This window comes from Fukomys damarensis, unplaced genomic scaffold (assembly GCF_012274545.1).
Source record: "Fukomys damarensis isolate Sample0158 unplaced genomic scaffold, DMR_v1.0_HiC HiC_scaffold_17, whole genome shotgun sequence".
In the NCBI taxonomy this organism is placed as follows: domain Eukaryota; kingdom Metazoa; phylum Chordata; class Mammalia; order Rodentia; family Bathyergidae; genus Fukomys; species Fukomys damarensis.
The window spans coordinates 9,357,255-9,379,596 of NW_022900929.1; the positions used below are offsets into that span (position 1 = coordinate 9,357,255).

General features: G+C 43.7%; 1 protein-coding gene across 3 annotated transcripts in view; it reads right to left on the reverse strand.

The window, feature by feature from the left end:
* The window catches only part of Elmo1 (engulfment and cell motility 1), a 463,267-nt gene that overhangs the window by 430,087 nt on the left and 10,838 nt on the right, over nucleotides 1–22,342 (reverse strand). For all 3 annotated transcript variants that reach the window (XM_019210008.2, XM_010640488.3, XM_019210009.1), the window contains 2 exons: nucleotides 8,584–8,624; nucleotides 7,485–7,557 (listed from right to left, as the gene is read on the reverse strand). In XM_019210008.2, the coding sequence (XP_019065553.1) occupies nucleotides 7,485–7,557; nucleotides 8,584–8,624 (114 nt within the window). The remainder of the gene's footprint in view (nucleotides 1–7,484; nucleotides 7,558–8,583; nucleotides 8,625–22,342) is intronic.

Here is a 22,342-nt window from a genome sequence, read left to right on the forward strand (position 1 = left end):
CTATCTAAAAAACACTGCAGAAAATCTGAAAATATACTAAAAACCACCACAGTATAATTTATATATTTAGATTTTAGGAGGTGTTAATTATATCTCAATAACAACTTTTTTTTTTAAAAAAGGAAGAGTTCACATGCTACTCAAAAGATTTTTCAATGAATGGAGAATCGGATGGGTGAAATTATAAGCCTAAATTAATAAAAAATGTATTCCCAATGATCTTTCAAACAGGACACCTGTCAGTTTTTTATATATTTAGATTTTAGGAGGTGTTAATTATATCTCAATAACAACTTTTTTTTTTAAAAAAAGGAAGAGTTCACATGCTACTCAAAAGATTTTTCAATGAATGGAGAATCAGATGGGTGAAATTATAAGCCTAAATTAATAAAAAATATATTCCCAATGATCTTTCAAACAGGACATCTGTCAGTTACTGGATGATATCAATTCATCCACCTCTAGACTAAAAACCTCTATGGGGACAAGGACTGTGTCCTAACCATCTGTTACCCCAGCACATACAAAATTTTCAAACCTGGTCAAATCAATTTCTCACCCTTGTACTCCCCTGTCTCCAACCACAGGAAAACTGTACAAATATTTTTCTATCCATTTTTCTACAAATATGATTTACATTTAAAATCAGGAGAGTCTGAATTCCAAATTAAATTCAAAGGAGAATTTTAAATGAGATATAAGTCAGACAGGCAGGCAACCCAATATAAATATAAACATTATAAATATAAATGGACAAATTTATCAAGAAGATGTCACTCTGGAAATAAATAAAGTAAGCAGTTTTATTCACCTGTGGAATATCATTATATCTCTTAGCCAAACTGTCAGGGACATAACAGGAAGCTCTTTGAAGACTAACATTTTAAGACTGTTAGATGGTTCTATTTGCTCCCTGCCATCAAAAGTGCTACCCGTATCTATTATCAATCTCTGTTACATATTTCAAATCACCCTTGAATTATTTTCCTCTCCACAGTGAGCTGTTTTCTACTATGGTTTCTACCTTAGATTGACAGTATATTCCGAGTAATCACAGTGCGATTATTTGTGGTCAGATCCATTTTGAAACCACACTTCCGGATGCTCTTTGGACAAAGTTCAAAAAATCTAATGCACCTTGAAAAGACTGGAGAGTCAGGGATTAAGCAGACGCTCCAGTGACCCATGGCTCACCTCACCTCTACCTCTCCATGGGACACTAACCCGGCCCATTTCAAGCTTCCACCTCTCCGCTGTCCTTTTCTAGGTCGCTGCCTAAATGGTACTTCCTCTAGGCTTTGTCTCCTCCCAGTATGACAGGCAGCCAAGTCAGACAGAAATTCATAAACAGTCAAGGAGGGACTGGGGTCCCGAAGAAGTCGGCACAGAAACATGGACAGCAGAACTGTGGCTCCAGGAGAGTATGTGAGGAAAGCCGGGGCTCAAGATGAAGAAGCAACAGTCGGGCTTCCCTGCCTCCCCCGGGGGATAAACAGTAACTCAGAATTGCAGTGTCATTAGCACCACCTGCTCCAGTGAGCCCCGTAGGCATCCGTCACCCAGGTGGGTGGCTAGAGCAACTGGACCCATCCCTTCTCAAAAATGCCTTTGTTTTTTCCATGTACTCTTGCCACGCGACTCGTCGCTTATCAGATAATTATGAGCTAGGCGGCTATACTTGTAATCTCCACGTTGTACCCACGTTGTGATTTCGCTGTATAAATTACCCGTGACAAAGGGCCTTGCTACCCACTCAGGACCCCTCTGGGAAATCTAAGAGCTATTCTTACGTCCAATAAAATTCTCCTGACTTCTTTATTTGGTTCACGGAGTCATCCCTAGATGTTGTGAGCCCATGTACTCAGCACATTTGGTTATCTAATAGGTCAGGAGTTATATTTTTCCTATACCACCACCCACATGTATCCTTTGACACATGAGTCAATAGAAGCTAAATATTTCTCTAGGAAAATCAGGAAACCTGGCACTATTCCTAGCTCAGCAGAATGCCTGACACACAGTAGGTGGTCAATCTATGTCTCTTGTCTGGCTTGAGCACCTTCATGCAGGTCCTTTCCTCTCAACATGGCCACTTCCTTCCAAGAACCCTGGCCTGCAAGCTAGCTGACTGTGGGACCAGCAGCCTGTCTTGAGAGTGCTCTGTTTGCCACAGGCTGGGACCAGGCATCCAAGCAGCCAGCAGGGCATATTACCTTAACACAGGCCAGATTTGTTCACAAGGCAGGACAGAAACAATTCAGCAGCAAGACACAGAGGAGAGGGCAGGCTTTGAGGTATCAGGAGGGGAAGGACAAGAGAAAGGGTGGCAGAAGAAACATCCGGAGTGGAACCCAGAAGAGCTGAAGGGACAGAGCAAAGAGAAGAGTAAGCATATGTCCCATGAGCCATCCTTGCTGCTGAGAGCCACTTCTGGGGGACTCAATGACTTCCCTGGAAAAAACTCCGATCTTTTACAAGGGTCAAAAAACAAAACAAAACAGGGAATGTTGCTGGATTAGGAAATGTGTCACTTCCTTGGGCTTACATTTGTTTGATTAAAATGCCACCCTAGAGAATGCTCTCAGATCAGGAGTCACAAAGATGATCATAAAAGAATTTCAGTCAAGGGAAGGGAGGCAGGTCCTCTCACAGGACACAGAGACAGGAAATGGAAAACCAAGATGAAAATCAGGGCCAGAAACTTTCTCTCTCCATCACAGGCCTTCCCTTACGGAATCTCTGCGCTTCAATCCATGATGGAGACAGAACTAAATTCCACACAATAATCTGAGGATGGGGTGCTTATATCCCAGGGGACACACAGTCCTGTAAGCCCAGGGGTTCTGGAAAGCTCATATTTGTGACAGCCCAGAACACTCGTGGGGCAGTGAAGGCAGGAAAGGCATCTCCCACAAAGGAGATGCCATGTTTTCCCAAAGGCTCCTGGGGTCCCCTGAGCAGAGAAGACCCAGGTGAAGCTTAGCTTATTTCTTTGAGTAGGAGATAAGTAATTTATGAAGTAAGCTACTGCTGCTCATCACCGACCCTGGAGTCGTACCCGAAAACCTCAGCCGGCGCCTCCACCAGCACACCCTGAACTTTTTGCAGACCCATCTTTCTGCATATGGAGTGTTCAGTGCAGTAAGGCCATTTTTCCATTTGCCTGAAAACGACGTTGCCAACAGGAACACAATTATGCTATGACAAAGAGTGCCACAGTCCACAGCAAAGGCAAAGATGTTGAGAATCCCCAGTGAGTGGAAGACCAGTGCCTATTCCAACTTCCCCCACTTCATCTGCACAAGGGACCCACAGACTGAAACGGAACCAGGGCCCACAAGCTGTAATTTCTGTGTTTGATTTCTTGAAGAAATTTTCACTAGGATCCTGGAGGCTGACATCAGCCAAAACTGGCATCATAAGCAGCTGGGGGCCGAGATGAGAGGATGGGGAGGAAGACGTGGCAGGCAAAGCTCCACAGTTGAACCCCTCTGGGTTGAAATATCAGCTTGGCCCCTCTGATCTGAGTGATCTACACAGGCTAATTTGGTATAAATTCTCTCAGGCTCACTTTCTTATTAAAATGAAGACAATGCCCACATCCTTAGAATATGATGAAAAAACTAAATGCTGAGCACTCGCTCCCTGCAAGTTTTTTCTTTTATTTGTATATGTTTATGACTCATAAAAAATACACTCACAGTGGGGAGTTGGTCCATGAACGTACTGCATCTTGATCCTTTTGAATTCTTATTCAAAAGAAATTCCACAGAAACACATAATTTACTTTTTAAGTTTTATATTCTCTCTCTCCTCTTCTGTCTCTCTCTCTCTCTCTGTCTCTCTCCCTCCCTCCTTCCTTTCCTTCCTCCCTCCCATCCTCCTTTCCTCTTTTATTGAGATCACCCTGAGATATATAAGTTTCATGGACAGAATTTGCACTGGCATATACATGAATCTTAACTTTCTCTAAGGCATTCACAAGCTATGCTTCTGCAGAAGGCTACTTAAGAGGATATTTTCTTGTCCTCTCTGCACTGAAAAACCTGCTAATGGCCTAATAAGCAAATGAACACTATTGCTGAAAATGGGTTTGAATAACCTGAGAAAAATAGGGGAGGAGTCTTCCTGAGAATGTTAGAAAAGAATCACAGGTGCCCCTCAGTCACTACATCTTCTTTAGGCTGGAGCTGAAGAATTTGTCCCCTTTGAAATGACAGGTGATTTTTATCTCTGGTAGAGGGAGGAAGACCATCTCACATGCAAGTGAAAATCAGTAACCAATGGCATGCACAAGTTTCAAAAATTAGTCACTAGTTACCCTGGTGATACAAATATTACCTAACAACTCACTGGGCTGTAAGTAACCAAGAGCCTGCTAACGACATTATTTTAAGTATGGAAAAATGTCTCTATTTTTAGAAGACTTGAAAGAAACTAGCTGGACTCTACTAGCACGCCGAGGACAGCCCAGCCCAGGTCTGTCTGGCTCCAGGAAGCAGGGATTCACCCTCATCTTCTGCCCTGTGTAAGCTCAGCTCTGTGAGAGACACACACACACACACACACACACACACACACACACACACACAGAGCTGAGCCTACAGCAACAGCTGCAGGAGAAGGACACGGCATTTTATTTACAAACAAAAGGGCTATGATTGAGAAGCATAGCATTCTTACTCCCTCAGTTCCTAATAAAAGAATAATCTCTGCCACCACCCATGGAAGACCAGACCTACTGCCAGATTTCAGTGGCCAGACCCCGTGAAACTCAGCCTTCCCTCTGAATTTCTCAAGCCAAACAAGATTTGACTTGAAAATGACTAAGACGCCTCATGAAATAATAAATTGCCCCCTTGTTCTTAGTAGTTTGAATTTTCTGAGTATATATGAATTTTGATTAGGAAAAAGGAAGCAACATTATATATGATATTATTAATTTTTAAATTATTCCAGGAACCAATGAACAGGGCACAAGCATTCTTAATCAAACTCTGGGGTGACTTCTACTCTGAGTGCAGCACAGCCCCACAGTGGTGCACAGCAGCCCTGCTCTTCAGAGAAGAGACCTGGGGAATTCCCCTGAGGGCTCCTGGGCACTCAGAGTGAGAAGACCTGAAGGTCTCCTTAAAAATGAAGAAAACCCCAGGACACAGTCAAGGCCCACGCAGTATCAATCGCCAGGGTTAAGATTTGAAAGATCTGTGTTCTGTTTTGTTTTGTATTTGTTTCATCTGCAGTACTGGGGGTTAAATCCAGAGTCTTCTCACTGAGCTACAGCCCCAGCCCTTTATAATTTTTTTTTAAGATAGGGTCTTACTAAGTTGCTAAATTGTCCACGTTAGGCTCAAACTTGCTCTTCTCCTGCCTCAGTCTCCGAGAATGCTGAGATTACAGGCGCGTGCCACTACTCCCAGCTAAAATCTGCAATGCTCACATTGTGTGAAGTCTGAGAATCCCATTCTTTCTACTTTCCAATAAGGAGAGGTGTCCAGGGGATGATGACAGGTTACACAACAGCCAGTAAGTCACACAGACCAGCTCACTTTAATCAAAGGTAGGGCTACTCCTGGCTCACAGCTTTTTTACCACAACCTGGGACATAACTCCAGTACGATCTACATGCATTGTATATGTGAGCTTTTGAAACAAATATTTCAAAAACAACATAGGTGATACAATCTCTGAACTATCTTCATTTTTAGTGCTTACAGAAGCCAAATGAACTGATTTCAACTCTGATGGTTAATTAATGAAACCATGGTGATATAGCTAACTGCTAACATTTAATTCTTACATCTGTTTTATCTCAAGACTAGCATGCAAAGTTTGTATAAAATAAAGGATAGCTATTAAAAAAAATGGAGCAAAGAGAATATAGACAGGAAACTAAATGTTCACAGAATGAATCAAATGAATTAACCAGTACCTGCCGGGAAATCTAATCCTCCCAGTACTGCTCTGTTTTCTAGCAATCAATGTGGAGAGCAAAACGCGATAAGGTATAAAATTCTGTGTCCATCTGGAAAAAATGAAGCAGTTTCCGAGGAGCGTTCTGAGGCCAGCACACTGCTGCTAAGTGAAAGCCCACACACCTTCTCCAAGAAACAGCAGGTGAGGTACAGATGGGAGCAGGACACTTTTACCTTTCCACCTTCCACCATCACTGCGTTCATGGATAAAAGGACAGCCACTACACTTAGGCATAGTGGTGCACTCTGGGAGGCTGAGGTAGGAGGATCACAACTTTAAGCCTGGCCTGGAAAACTTAGTTAGAACTTGTCTCAAAATTTTTTTAAAAAGTGCTGGGGATGTAGTTCAGTGTGAAGATCGTAGGATCAATCCCTAAAACACACACACACACACACACACACACACACACACACACAGACACACGTGCGCGTGCGCGCGCATTCATTACAGCCACTCTTGGGACTACTTACTGGCACCAACTAGGACAAAGTAAGTGTAGCAGAGCCTGAGGCCACCGAATGCTCTCTTCTCTCAGAGCACAGCCCCTATTTCCGTTTCCAGCACAGGCCGCCTTGCCTCATGACGTTGGGCCACTCCTTCCCTCCACATCAACCCCACCAGTCATGTTCCATGAAGTCAGTTACTGATTCCTACGCAGTTTAGTGAGCTCTCTCACAAACTGAGCCAACTACTCAACTGAGAAATTTCCAAAAGACAAATCACAGAAGCAGAAGGTCTAAATTTGCTTAGTAACTGAAGACTCAAGGGTATGGCACCAGTCTTTGACCTCAAAGATTCAGCTTCTTATCTGTTACAAAAAACAAAACAAAACAAAACAAAACCAGTAGTTTTACATCACAGATTAATCTGAAGAAAAAAATCGCCTGGCTCAATTACTGCCACCATGCTGTCTGTGTTAAATAACACTGTTTTTCCCTTCTTGCACCAGGGAGCATTTCGATATTAATTCTATTTGCTTCCGGGGTCACTTTAGTCTTCAGAATCTCTCCTTGTCACCTGAACTTACTAAAGATGATAAAGTCACCCAAGAAGAAAGCCGGTCCCCAACAGTCACAGAACACTCTCAGTGCCCACACAATGCCACATTTCAAAAGGTTTCTTTTGTCATTGTCTCACTTTTAAGTAAAAACTTTTAAAGTGGGGGAATAAAAAAAAAAACTCAAGAAAAGAGAGCTAAGTCATTATGTATCAAATAAATGTTTATAGCAAGCAGTAAGAAAGAGAGGTCATTAACATAGTCACTGTTAGAATAAAACGCAGCTTACTCCACAGGACTGGGAAACATAACTGTTCTTCACTCTTGAATGGGTTAAATATCATCTTGTGTCACTAAAACAGAAGTTGTTTGCTTTGTAGCCCCTATACTCATGGGTTATAGAGATGTAAAATTTAGGCTAGCATGCTGAGTCTTGAACTGAGAAAACATCAGCCATGATTTACTTTCTTTAAATATAACTTTCTCAGGTAAAGCAACATAGTCAACCTACCTTTTCTGTGATGTAGAAGTTTGAACTGTCAGCATGCTGCAGTGCAAAATATTCATGGTTGGCAAGAGACCACCTGAAAAAACAAGCATAAAATGATCAGAACAACAAAAATGGTTATTTTCGTTTCTATTAGCTTTTATCTATTAGCTTTTCATCTATTAGATGAATTCAACAAACAGCCAGTGATTAGAATCGGGACAGTCCCAATATACACCAAAATGCACATCCCAAAACAAAACGGCACTGGTCCACCAGATCAATAATTTCATATACGTTCCAGGCCTAGTTCAACACTTAAGCGTTTCATCTTCAAGCCCTGAAGTGAGGGATCTAAATACAAACTGCAACATTCTTCCCTATTTGGCAGGACGAAAGCAGAGAGAGGAAAACAAAGGAAATGAATGGCAATTTACATTTTTGATACCTAGCACATTTCAATTGTCTCTGAACTCTAGAGTCCCCAGTAGGAATGCTTGATGCAGATGAGAACACTCCAATTAAGCATCCCAGGTCTTATACAAATCCCAGGTAATAGTATGCTTCCAGCCTGCTTTATAAGTCAAAAGATCTCATGCAACTTTCATGTGTGCTTTTCCTAGGATTGCAGAACAGCTGAAGAGAAGTACGAAAGCCACATCACTGTGAAATTTCATGTCATAGTGAAATGGCCCACAGATACGTGTCTTTTAAATTTGTCCATCTTCTTCAGGGACGGGAAGGATCCCTCAGTTTATACTACATGGAGTCCGTTATCTACCCTTGGGAGCCATTAGACAGCTCCCTGCTGGGTGGCACGATAGAAATATCACTTTCTAAAAGTAAAACCAAATAAAACCAAGCCCCACGTACTCCTCCCTCACCTAGCCACTTGACACTTGCACTCTGCGAGGAGCCCTGGCACAATTTTGGTGGAAAAGGATTTGTAACTTTTATACGGTATTTCTTAGCGATTTGGCAAGGTCACCCAGTAAGTTAAGAATCATATTTGTAATTAATATTCAATTTATGATTTGATGAATAATATCTGTTATCCCACTGGAAATTTCACCTGTCAACTTACATGTCTTTGTGCTTTGAAGGAAGATGAAGTAACACTTACCCATCACAGACTTCCTTTATTATTGCAGACAGTGGCTTTTTCTGCAACATAACAAAAAAGGAAATACTATGTGTTAGTTTCACTTCATCATTTTATGTTTTGTTTTTTTTAAAAAAAGAAGTTAGCAGGAATTTACATCTGCTATTCTTAGCTGTTACAAAGGAGTGTCTTACTTTTCTGAAGGTAAGAATCTATTAGCCATCACTACCAAATTTATTAATGATGTATTTATTACCCTTGTGGTCCTTTTTTCTCTACTTAGCATTGTTAGTGAACAAAATGTGTATCATATTTAATTTTGCCTCATTAGCACAAGGACAACAGTAGAGCCGTGTACAAAGAGCTGCCAGGCAATGGCAGCCTTCAGGGTCAAGGTGCAACCAGAACCCCTCCCACAGGGGCAGGATATGCATCAACCCTACAGCCTTGTGGCTTGGACCCAGTGTTTTTATGAGAACATGTGGCCAATGTAATATGAAGCATTGCAAAACTGTTCCTACAAAGGACACAGAATTCTTCTCCCAAATGTGACCCTGATAAATGCCAATCATGCCGCAGCTTGAGCCAGACACACTTGGGTAATGCCACCATGACACCACATGCCAGGTTGTCAACTGGCGGGTGACTGCAGCTGTGTTCTCGCCCTGACAGCCACAGTTGTGCACTGCCTGCCCCACCCCCCACGCAGAAGGAATGCAGGGAAGAGACAGGCCAGCTTGCCCAGAGATGCTGAAATTCCTTCTGCTTTGGATGCAAACAGACACTGTCTCCTGGGTGAGGACGGGTCTATCAACCCAAACAACGAAACACAGACAAGTGGAGGGGGAAGAGAAGAAGGGCAATCAGAGAAGTACTGTATGGGGGCTTGGATTTTTTAGATACATCCCTTAAATAGCTCTCTATGGAGCTGAGCGTGCTGGTGGACACCTGAGATCCCAGCACTGGAAGGCTAAGCCAAGAGGATCTTAAATTCAAGCACAACCTGAGCAACTTAGCAATTGAGACCCTGTCTCGAAATAAAATGTTTTAAAAATTAAAAAAGGGTTGGGGATGTAGCTCAGTGTGGGAGTCCTGGGTTCAATCCCCAATAGCACAAAACAAAAACAAACAACAAACAACAAAATAAGCCATGGTCCACTCCTGTCCCTCTGAAGGGCAATGTGGCACCCAGAAAGAGGTTCTGAACCAGGCAGGCCAGCTCAGGTCCTGCCTGGGTCTACTTGTCTGCAGTAAACCTATCACTTCTGCAGTCTGCAGAACCCCAACTAGTTTATCTGTAAAATGGGAAGAGGAGCAGCGCACTTCTCAGGGCTGTTGGGGAAATTAAGCTATTTTAAATTAAAGAGGAATTTTAAACAGCCTAAGCCTCCTAAAAGAGTGAGGCCTCTTTGGTCTCCTGTGTCTTCTGAGAACTGTAGCTCTCCTGGCGCCCTGGCCTAGGGGCATGAAGCTGCTCTATCTGGCCTGTTAGTGAATCCAAACTCTGTCTTGCCTGTCACCTCCATGAATCCCAGGTCTGCCTCTACCTACCACTGTGAATACAGTGGGTACAGAAAGGAGGGCCAAGGAACGTTGTTTTCTTTTTTTTGAAGTTATTTTTAAATTCACTTCAATATTTCAATGTATTTTCAATCTTAGTACACCTACAGTAACTGTACATAGTTGGGTACAATGAGACACTGCAGAACATGTATAGCACGCATAACGATCTGATTAGGCACATCTGTCCCTTCAGACTGTATCAGTTTTTGGTGGATGCTGGGAACATTCAGAATCCTCTCTACCACTTGTTTTGAAATATTCAATTAACTGCTATTGACCTCTAGCCATCCTCCTGTTCTACAGAACAGTAGAAGTCATTCTTCCAGGGCTGGGGTGTTGCTCAATGGTACAACTCATGCTTCGCATGCTTGAGGCTTGCATTTGATCCTCCCTACCAAAAATAGTTATTCCCCTTGTCCCACTATGCTTCAGTACCCATTATCCATGTTCTCTCCATCCTGGGCCTCCCTATAACCTTCCTGTGCTCTCCTTTATTCTCCGCTTTCTTGAGATCAACATTTTAGCTTCCGTATACAAGAGAAAAAACATGCAGTATTTGTCTTTCTGGGCCAGACTTGTTTTACTTAACATAATGTCCTCCAGGAGAACCAAGACTATGAAGGAAAACAGTGATTGGGGAGGAATTTGGACAGCCTGAGTTGATGTCCTTTCAAATAATCTTAGAAATGGCGGCCATGGACATCTACAATGAAGTCACGTGTCACAAAGTCCTAGGCAAGGACCTGTCCACCATTGATGGTTCTAGCTGAGGGGTAAATATGGTCTCATAACCAAAGTAACATTAGGAGCAAAACTTTTCCAATATAAAGATTTTTCACTTTCAGCCACTAAAGACCTCCCGTGTGTGATGGGGACCCATTAGGGAGTCTCAAAGCCCTAACCTTACTACTTGTACTTTCCAAAATGAAGCATGACACTAGGGCTGGGTTTTGGTTTTAAATTACATTGGAACTACAGATCAGACCGAAATGGTATTGTCGAGGTAGGTCAAGGCATGAAGAGCAATTATTCCCAGAATTATACTTTTGAGTCGAGGACCCTCAGAGAGTGATTCAAATTTTAATTCAAGTCTGATTCATTTATACAGAAGCACGGTAAAAAGACAAAGGTCTCTAGGGCCCTATTATATCTAGAACAACCTGAAGTCAGGGAAATACATGAAAGGAATAAAGACCGTGGAAACACAAAGCTTAGAGACTAAATAAAGAAGAAAGAAAAACTAAACCACAGATGGAAAGGAACGATGGTAAAATGAACATTTTTCACACGGCTGAGCTGGTTAAAAAGAGTGTTGTATAAGAAGAGGGCTAGCCCCGTGGCCCACTCCCTTTCTCTCCTCCCATCTGATTCATTCCACCCAATACCCTTTTGGAGTTCTCATCTTCATCAGCCTTATTTGACACTATTACTGCTCCTACTTCTATTTAAAAGCCCTTTCCCAGAGTTTCTAAGATATGAGGTTTGATCAAAATAGACAGTAAATGTTTCATTAAAAAAAGCTTTGTACAGTAAAATATACATTGTCCCGAGTCACCTTCAAAATTACTCCCCTCACTTACAACATCCTTAGCCCATCAATTTTGCTGATTTCTGAGGCCATTCTAGAAGTCTTTTTTCATGAGTGTCTTTTTCAGGTGCAGTAAAAATACAAGGTGCTGCTTGCTGCTTAGTGCCATCCAACAAAAAGGCAGGCTTGTGAAAACAAGACGTTGTGTCCAATGTCACCGTATTCATCAGATCTGACACTGTGTAACTTCTGGCTCTTCCTCAACATCAGAATGACCATGAATGGTAAATGTTTTGAATTGGTTCAGGACACCTAGGCAGTTATAAAGGCATAATGACAGACACTCCCGAAAGAGGACTTCCAGAACTGCTTCAGAAAGTGGCCAGAACGATGGGACCAGTGTGTTCAAAGCAAGACTCAGCATTGATGGCAGGCATCAATAGCAATGTGTCTTTCCCTCTTACTTTTTAAATTTAAACATTCACTGTATTTGTCAATCACACCTTACATGACACAATAGTTATAACCAATTCTTCCATAAAATACAAGAAATACTTTGCAGTTCCTCTTTACCTCTAGCTTTCTAATTCCAGATTTCTACTACTGTCTTCTCCTCTTTTATTTAATCATTCAGTCCTAGTGGGTCTCATCCTCAGTGTTTCTAAGTCTGTGGTGCTGATTTCAAACACTCACTTGCATTAAATCTCTCACTGATAGAAACTTTCAACTACCCTTCAGATAACTGATTAAAAGTTCACTCAAAAAAACCACCACTCTCACAATTCCCGACCTGTCCATCTATCCCAGGGGTGTCAGGCCCCCCTCCCCATTATTCCCCACCATGACTTTTCCACTCTCAGCATGATACCACCGCCTCCATGAAGATCACCAACTGTCATTTCTTCACTCTTCAGTCTAGTTTACTACCAGTTAATGCAGAAACCCACCTCCCCTCTTACTCCTCCTCTTAACTCCTGCCTCTCCTCATCCCACCCTCTGATGACTTTCCCAACACAGCCCCTCCATTCTGCAGCCCCAGCCCCAGGCCTCCCAAGCACTAGCCCCTTACGAGTAACCATGGCTATCAATCTCCTATCATGTGCTCCACTGGCAAATCAACCCCAACTCATATCCACAAGCTCCTGCATTCCACTGACCAGCTTTCCATGTTCCTTCAGGCACATTCCAGAGAACCTGTCCTGGCTTTCTCCTCCTCCCTCACCCTCTCTGTGATGTGGTCCTTTACAAAACGCCATGTCCTGCCATTTCCTCCACGACCTCTTTCCCCTTTCTCCTTCCCAAATCTCTTCTACCACCTCTGTTCTTAGGACACCACCCCCAGATCATGCAATAAATCTCCACATCACCAGCCTCACTCTCCCCAATCTCCACGTCAACTAATTAGACTTTCCTCACAAATGGTGGCCCCACTATGTGTTCCGGCATCCTCCATGAATTGCTACGTACTGTTACCAACGAAGTATAAATCTCTCAGCTCAAGAAACTCTTCTGTCCATGTCACCCATGTGTCTGGATTTTGTTGGGCATCCACACACACACACACACACACACACACACACACACACGGCATTTCTGCACTGTGTTTGTGGGTGTGTGTGCATTCCCATGCTACTGGGGATTGGACCCAGGGATTTTACACTGAGTTACATCTCCAGCTCTCTTTTTATTTTTACTTTGAGAAGTGGTCTCATGAAGTTGTTACACTGCCCAGTCTGGGCTTGAACCTGCAATCCTCCTACTGCCTCAGTCTCCCTGGGTACTGGGATTACAAGCATTTGCCATCACGCTGGCTCCCTTCACCACGCTTCCACTTTCACCACGGGTCTGTTGAAATGTCCCTCTCCTTTCTGTCCCACCTCCAACACTGACTATTCACCTACATTGAACATCCACATTACAGCCGTCGTCTCTAAGCACACATCCCTCATCCCCCTGAGAGATATAATTATTCTCTCTTGGTACTTAGCACATGGAATGAATCACTCCCGGGGACTTTGTGTGCTGGTCTTTTCTTGTCCCTTGAGAACAAGGCAACTTAATTCAACTCTGTAATTTCCCCCACCCTCACCCACAGGCCTAGTTTCCAGAAAATGTAGGTGCTAATAGGATCTAATAGGAAACTCAATATATTCCTGTTAAATGGAAAAGCCATACAGTCTGTAACTTTCCTGTAAAAAACAAACACAGGAGCTGAGGGTGTAGCTTAGTGTTACAGTGCTTGCCAAGTATGCCCAAAGAATTAGATTTCATCTCGAGCAATGCAAAAAAAAAAATTAGAAAAATAAAATATAAAAACAAAACCAACAGCAGCGCAGATTTGAAGCCAACTATTTTAGCTGGACTGATCAATTTCCCACTTCCTATCACGTACACTCCTGCTGGGTGTCTCCAAGCAGCTGTTGGCCATAAGCTGCCAGACATGTGACAACTCTCACTGCCCACTGCACAGAATCGATTTCTTAGGAGTTTTTCAGTGAGTGGCTTAGAAGAGCACTGAGCCAGGCAGCTCTGGAAGAAGTATAACAACAGATGATGAAACAGGTAGCAACCAGATGGCTAAGCAGGCCCACACAGGTGAGCTGTTCTGCTCCAAGCAGATGGGACCGCCAAGACCCCACAGCAGAACACACCAGCCTGTTATCACAGCTTTTCTTACGTCTTGAATAAAACCCCCACAGGACACACACGCCCATTGCCTACAGAGTAAGTTCCAGCCAAACGCGCCTCTGCCCAAAGACTTGCTCCTTAGCACTTTGCTCAAAGGCTACTTGTTTCTCGCTCTCTGTCCAGTTCTCTAAGACCCGGAGGGAGGTGAGCTTTGTATACATGGATGGGTCTCTGTAGGTTCCCGTAGCTCTCTGCCTTTCATCTCCTTGAGTGGAATGGCCCCAGAGGAAAGAACATTTTATCTAAAAGGAAGAAACTGGTTCTTCTCCCCGTGACCTTACAAGCCCTAAAGGAACGAACACATAATTTCTAGGCTCAATTTGAAAATATTTAGATTTAGAATGCTGGGGCAAAAGTATTTTAACTGCTTGACTAGGATTCCCTAACTTGTATAAAAATCAAATTTAGATCCTTAAGATTTTTGCTCTAAAAGTCAAAATTATCTTCTTGGACTCCACGATGAGCCGAGATCAGAAGATCGGGAACATTGTTTCAGGATGACCTGTAGGGTTTACAGTGGCCAGATGATCATGCACTGTGGTCCCAACCTTCCTCCATTGCCTTTAGCCAAAGTGAGGTCATCTTGCAGTCTCCAAAAGTTTTTTTTCTTTCTATTATTCTGGGGAAATTTTAGTGTTTGCAAAAGTGTTTTATTTGTGAAATGAAGTATGCATTTCCATGTGAATCTCAATGGCGATGTACCATGTACCAAAACTTACACTCAATGAATTATCTTTCTTTTAAAGGATGTGTTACTCTCTTTTGATCTTCTCTCTTATTCTCTAAGAGTTCCTTTTCTTTTGCTTTTCTGGCCAGGGCTGGGGATGGAACCCAAGATGTCCAGCCTGCTAGGCAAAAGTTCCAGCACTGCGCTACACACCCAAGCAAAATTTCTTTCTTTAATACAATTGACCATAGACAAGAAGTCCAGAAAGCGAATTTTCCACACAAAAAGATTTTGGCCTTCTTTTCATGGAATAAGCTAGATTCCTGAAAATGATCACATTTCCAGCAGTTCATTTTTAATCCACCTCTTCGTTCCTTAAAGTGGGTGTTATTCCTTTGCTCTTTTGTCTGTGCCTTTACTAAAATGCCAGACACAAAAATTCCACAATCAGGGTCTCCCATTCAGATCCTTCTTCTAATGTTGTTTTTGCATGAGTCCATGGATCTATACACAAGTCCTGCCACCCCTTCTGTCTTAATACTGGCACTTTACTCAACTAGATTCTCCCTCTTAGCTCTCAAAAACGTCTGATCATTCTGTGACCCAGGGTGTATGTTCCTTTAAGACACCGCAGAGGCCCTTAGGACATGGGGCGGGTGTTTCTTTAGGAGCTGGCCAGGCCAACCTGCCAGGAGGCTGCTTCCCAGGGGACCCCAGCTGCTGTCCCTCATCAGAGCCACTCCTGTTCAGCCTCATGAGCCCCGGCGGCCCCAGGCTGCTCAGCCACCTGTCCCTTTCTGTTAGCCAAGACACCTGGCCTGGGAACTCTACTCAGCCCTGGTGCTGCCATATTTCCACCTGACACCTGCCTGCTGAGGCTGGCAACACCCCGCCCATGCATCCACACACCTGTTAGCGGCCCCACACCGCGGGCCTTGACCTCCCCTTTGCCATCCGCACTTAAGCTCACACCTGCCCTGACACAGACACCACCCAGAAGATAGCCTGGCTCCATCCAAGCACACGTATCTATCTCTGCTCCTGTGATGAGATAAGGGAACAGCCACCTGAAAAAGCACGCAGGATGGTGATTCGTTATCAACTGCTTGCTTCTCTCTACCTTCCCTCAACTGGGAACGCTTGAATGACTTTAGAAAAAGACTTCCTGGGACTGAATCTCGGTTTCTGCAGTACCTGGCTTTGTAATCTGAAGCACACCGCGCCTCTCAACATTTCTGTTTTCTCTTCTGAAATGAAGGCAGAAACATTCCCTTGCACACAGTAGTGCTCTAAAGATGAAGTGCGATAATGATGTGAGATCCCTGGACCAGCACCTGCTACAGACAGAGAAGTGATGTACAAGACACCCAGAAATAGGTCCTTGCATTTCCTACACTGCCTGTTTGGACATTCCCTAGATACTTTTAAACAACGGCTGGATGAAGAAATTAAGTAAATGAATGAATGAGGATCCGACTCCTCATCCCTCCTCACAGTGAGCCTGGCCCTCTCTGCTGCCTTTGGTTCCTGCCTCCTCCTGCTCCTTATTCTTTTTTTCTCCTATGGTGCTGGAGTTTGAACCCAGGGCCTTCACACTGATCTACAACTGCAGCCCGTTTTTTTTGTTTGTTTGCTTTTTTGAGAGAAGGCCTCCCTAAGTCACTGAGTTGCCCAGGCTGGACTAGAATTTGTGATCGCCTGCTTCAGCCTCCCAAAATGCGGGCATTACAGGTGTGCACCACCAGGCCTGTGTCTGCTCCTTTTTTCTTAAGCTCCTTTTTGTGTGTTTTGCTAACTCGTTACACTTCTTTTGAAGTCGGGCTGCCTCTAAGACATCCGACACTCCGTCATGACCAATTGTTTAATTACCAAGTCCTTGCAAGGGCTCATTTTTGTTTCCAGACATTTTAGCTTCTTTCCTTTTTTGTATGGTCTCTTTCTGATCACCGCTGAGGCTCCTGTAGGCAGCTAGCGGTGGTACAGAACCAGAGGACAAAACCAACCCCAGTCACCATCGTGCATCCGCCTTTCCACACAGCTATCATTTCTCAGTCTTCTAATTGTAAAACTGTGTTCCTCAAAGGCTTAAAGTTTTTGGCCGTGGGCTATTAATAAAAAAAAAAACAAACTTTTTTTCCAGTTCTTTAAAAGAATCTGACAAATGCTTTATTCTGACACTTTGAGGCGTCACAACAGAGCCCTTGCGGTTTTCCTTTGCTTTCACAGATGGAAATCCATTGAACATATTCCACACTGCAGCCATGAGCAAGGTTCACCCAGGAAGAAAAGAAACCAGCTTCCCGGGGTCAGGACACCACTGAGAAAGGGCACGAGTGTTGACGGCAACTCTACCACGTGACTCCGGGGGAACTTTAATGTACGAGAACCCACCCCGTACCCTCAGGTGCCTCCCGACATGATGTCAGTGACACCAGTCACTTCCTTCCACTTCCATTCTTCTGGGCTCCTTGTGAGTCTGCACCACACTTGGGAGCCATGCACTTTTCATGTGGAGGGATCGCGTGTGCTCTGAGAGGGCTGTGTGCCCTGTTCTAACAACCATCTAACTAGTCTGAAAGATAAGGACAGAACCACAGTCTCCAGGGGCCACTGTGGCTGGCTCTTGGGGAAGGAGTATTTTGACAACAGCTGCAGTGTGGACCACTGACTCAAGATTCCAGCCACTCTCAAAAACGACAGGGGGCTCAGGACTGGCTCCCCGAAGTAGTACCATCGTATCACTGTGGTCATTTCAAAAACTGGAAGATGAGAGGCGAGGCGAGGCCACCTTTCTCCTGGCAAATGATGATTCATTCCAAAAATGATCTGCTAGAAAGGACATCTTTCAAGCTTCTTGAAACTAATTAGACATGAGATTTTACCCAGATATAAAGTACAAATTTCCCTGTCATAAAAGTCACTGGGCCATGAAGATGAGCAAAGCTATAAATAATTAGCACCTAAACGCATTAGGGGGTTGAAGACAAGCAAACTTATCATCTCTTTTAGGTCGTCTAACAGCTTCCCCTCAGTAGGAGCTGAATTTCCCTTTAATTGGAAGGGTAACTACAATTATGGAAGATAGAAATATAGAGACAAACAACAGTACTACTTGTATCAAGCGTGATCTTCTGTGATTCTCTTTGCTAGTCCTTGACTGTTTTATATTGTTCCATATCAGAATTGCTATGGATATAAGGAACATCTTTTTTCCCCTAAAATGTCATGAGCTCTGACAACAGAGATCCCCTTATGTGTCTTTGTGAATCTTCCTTAATATGTATCTTTTCGAGAAATACTTACAAGTGACTCCAGCCTCACAGGCAGGCCATTTGAATCTACCATGCCCTTACACTCAGGTGTCCTCTTTTAGGGGGAAATGAATGCTTCACCCTGAGTGTCGGACTGAGGTCTTGTGTTCTGCCTGCCTTCGTCCATGTCAAATAATCTGCTTATCTGGGTCAAGTTCACAGGCAGAAGGCTAACTGGACTCATGTGCACCATTCACAAATAAAGTCAGACCAAGCACAGAGAAATGACCACCCACTCTGACAGCCAGGATGTTATCAGATGAGGTGAGAAGATAGGAGGCAGTCAGAGCCGCTCAGCAGACAAAGTAGGGCAGGGGTTCCATTTAAACACAGGATTATGGAGGCTCGGAAACTGCAGAGGAACTCTGATTGAAAGTAGGCCAGCAGCCAGGAAACTGTATGAAGTGAACTGGTGGTGACGGAAGTATCAAGGAGGGAGCTCACTGCTTTTGTTTTGTTTTTAGTCCATTTTACTCATCTCTATGCACTAACAGTTGGTCTCTGTATCTGTGGGTAGATGCATGGATGCCTGGTCATCATTCCTTTCTTGTGTGTTTTGAGTACTGGAAATTAAACCCAGAGCTTTCAGGGTGATATACAATCCCAGCCCTTTATTTTTCCTTTTGAGATAGTCACTAAATTTTCCATGCAAGGCTTGAACTTGTGATTCTTCTGCCTCAGCCTCCCAGAACACTGAGATTCCATACCCAGTTCTTCTTCCGTTTTGAATAGTTAGGACACGGGCTTCTAAGTCTCAAGACAAATGTCCCATTACTGTGGTAGTGTAGTGGCAACTTGAGGCTGAATCACAGCCTTGACAAATATGCAATCAACGGTTACATTCTTTCTCCAAACTCTCCTACCTTCAATATATCAGCAGCCCAGACTTTTACTGTCCATCATCACTTGCCCAGCCCTTGTGATGCGAAAACAATAATACCATTAGCTGCAGTTTAGTGACTCTCACATATGCCCAAAAGATGGTATTATCACTAAGTCTATTTACTAATAAGAAAGACTGTCCTAGGAGCTTGGAATGCCATGCAACATGCTGAAAACATCAGAGCATGGGTAACAAAGTCCGAATTTTAATCCAGACCTATATAATTCCAGAACTCTTGTCCTACTATCCTAAATGTAGAATCTTTACAATCAAGAACAATAAGCCAAGGTATCCAGAGCTAATATTTGAGGTGAAGGATGGTGAAACCCTGAGGATCTTGGTCTTTGGCACATAAGGAGTTCTTGATAAATGTTATTTACAGAAGAATATTTGGCTTTATCATGAGAACAGGAGGTGATCCTTCCTCATGCATTAACCACATACATTTTGAAGAAATGTTACACTAACACAGAAACTTGTGACTGCATCTACTCTCACAGGGGAAAAACCCTCTCTGCTTTAGCCTCTTAGCACTTTTAATACCCAAATCACAACCTCCCACCCAATTTCTCTGTGGTCCCCTTCTATCCAGACCATCTCAACTTGACTGAAGGTCCATCCACATGTTCACAAAGCTCTCATTCAATTCTCAATGTGTACATCTCCTGGTTTTCTAGAATTATAATACTTAATGAGTGTTAGGTCTTCCTTGTCCTTGACACTGGGCAAGTCCCCAGTCCTGCCAGTCCTGTTACCTGAGATGACTCTAAACCTTCCTCTGTATTCTCCCTCTGGAAGCAGAGAAGCAATTAAAAGTAGATAATGCTTGGGCTGCCTTGGGCATTTTGGGCTGAAGATAGGGCAGGTACACAGGCATAACTAAAGGAAGGTTCATGATGTGCCTGGAGGAGGTGGCAATGTCTCATAAATGAGAGAGTGGCTAAAAAGGCAGGCCAAAAGCACAGATGTCTAAATCCTATGTCCTACAGACACTCATCATAGATTTTTAGACAAAAAAAAAAAAAAGTAGCATAATTGGGTGTGCTCTCTAACAACAGGGGATTTTGTTGGAGGCTGAGACCAGTAAATTGGACAAATTGGTCAGTATGTCAAAACCCAAAGGAAATATGCAAAGAGATTCAACTGACACCTGACCCATTTTCCTGTCCCCATTTGTAAGTTGTCCATGAAGAATATGAGTCCACCTACACGCTCCTCCAGTGGCATATTTTATCTTGGTAGATGACACCACCATCTCTCCAGTTGTTCCTGTAAGGAACCTTGGAATCATCCTTAACACCTCCTTCTAATACCTGTATACAATCACACCCCAGATTCCTATGAAATGAGTCTTCTCATATGTCTCAGTGTGATACACACTTCACCTCTCTCCCTCTTCTCTGTCACCACCCAAGGCCATGGATTGGACATTTCTTGACTGGGTTGCTGTAAGAGTAGTCTAACTAGCTTGTCTAGTTCCATCTTACTTCTCCTGAGACAATTACTAAACCGGACCACCTGAAAGTACAAATCATTGTGTCACTTCCTGCTTAGACACTTGCCATTTCCCCACATCTTAGACAGAGGATTAAGTCCACACAGTACCTCAGACAAAGCCTCTACCCATCCAACTGGTCAAATCCAGGGACGCTGGATTTGCTTGTCAAATCTGTCTTCAGTTCCAAGGGGGTAAAATATCAGGTGGATCTCTAAATAGTGGCTCTCCTGCATTCACTGTCTTCTCAATTAGAAGCACCACCAACTGAACGATAACATTTGTCATAAGCTTGTCGTGTGCCAGGCACTGTATGGGGCACAGGGAACACAACAGGTGTGTGCAGAACTTTGCAGCATGAGCTACAACACTGGTGTCGCAAATACACCTAGCAACGGCTCTCATCTGTTCTGCAGAGTCAGAGAGGGCTCTCCCCAAGGCACTTATCCACTAGGATGGAAGAACGAACAGGACTTGGACAAACAGAGAAAAGAGGGGTACAATTCCCAGTTAAGAGAAAAGCTCTGAAGAAGGAAGGGATTTGAGGAAAAGGTCACACGAGATGAGACCCACAGGAGGAAGCCATGATCACTCTCCACAAGGCCAGGGAAGCAGCAAGGACTAGGGAGAACAGCGTTCCAGAATCCACAGCAAGGAAGCCCAGATTTCATTCTAAGAGCAACGGAAGCACCACTGGCCAAGGCCAGGATGAGAGAAGGACTGCAGGGGAAGCAGGAGCAGATACCTTCAGGCCTGTGCAATGCTACTACAGTCACACCCCACAGAGGAGCTGGAGAGAGGCAGAGAGTGCACACAGAAGGAAAGAAGGATCCAGAACCACCTGGGAAGGAGGCCCCACAGGCTTGGCTATGGGGGGGCTGCAGGGGATGAGGAGGAGTATCCTGTCGTGCATTATGATGATGCCCCAATGCCAAGAAGATCTGGCAGGCCCTTGTAGATGTTAAAAAAGGCAAGTAGGCAAGCACGTGTCTCATTTCCCCAAGGCTGCTCGCATTTCTGCACCTCATGTCAACACAGCCTGAGGAAAAGGTACAAACCACCTCTATCCAGAACAAGCTGCCCCTTTCTGGGAACTCAACAGCCTTCTTCCTACTGAAATGTACATACATGGTGTGACTGAAAACCATGTTTACGTTTATTTTTAAAATTTGTAACAGTAAGGGACACATTGCCTTGAATCCCTCTAAAAGTACCCAGCCCTTGCTTCCAGCACATTTATCCCATCGTCCTTGCCACTCTCTGAAGCACTTCTGGAAGTCCTCTTTCCTGAGTCTCTTTAGTTGTAACATTGTAGCTGCCCTGGTGTCCTGAAGAGATTCACAATTTTGACCTTTTGCGGCCATTTTGACTTTGGGGAACATCCAGAAGTCCCATCCATGGTGCCAGGTATGTTGAATAAGGGCAATGAGGACACCACGTCATATTTGTACAAGCCTGCCTTTCCATTGGATGGCACTGGACAGCGGTATTCACCATATTTTTGGTCATACCTCATGAAGACACTCAGGCAAGAGGACTTTCAGAACTGCCTTGGAAAATGGCCGTTGATCACCAGTTGATCTCACAGGACAATGAAGCGTGTGTGACACGCACAAAAGATTCTAGAAATACACAGGGTTTTAGT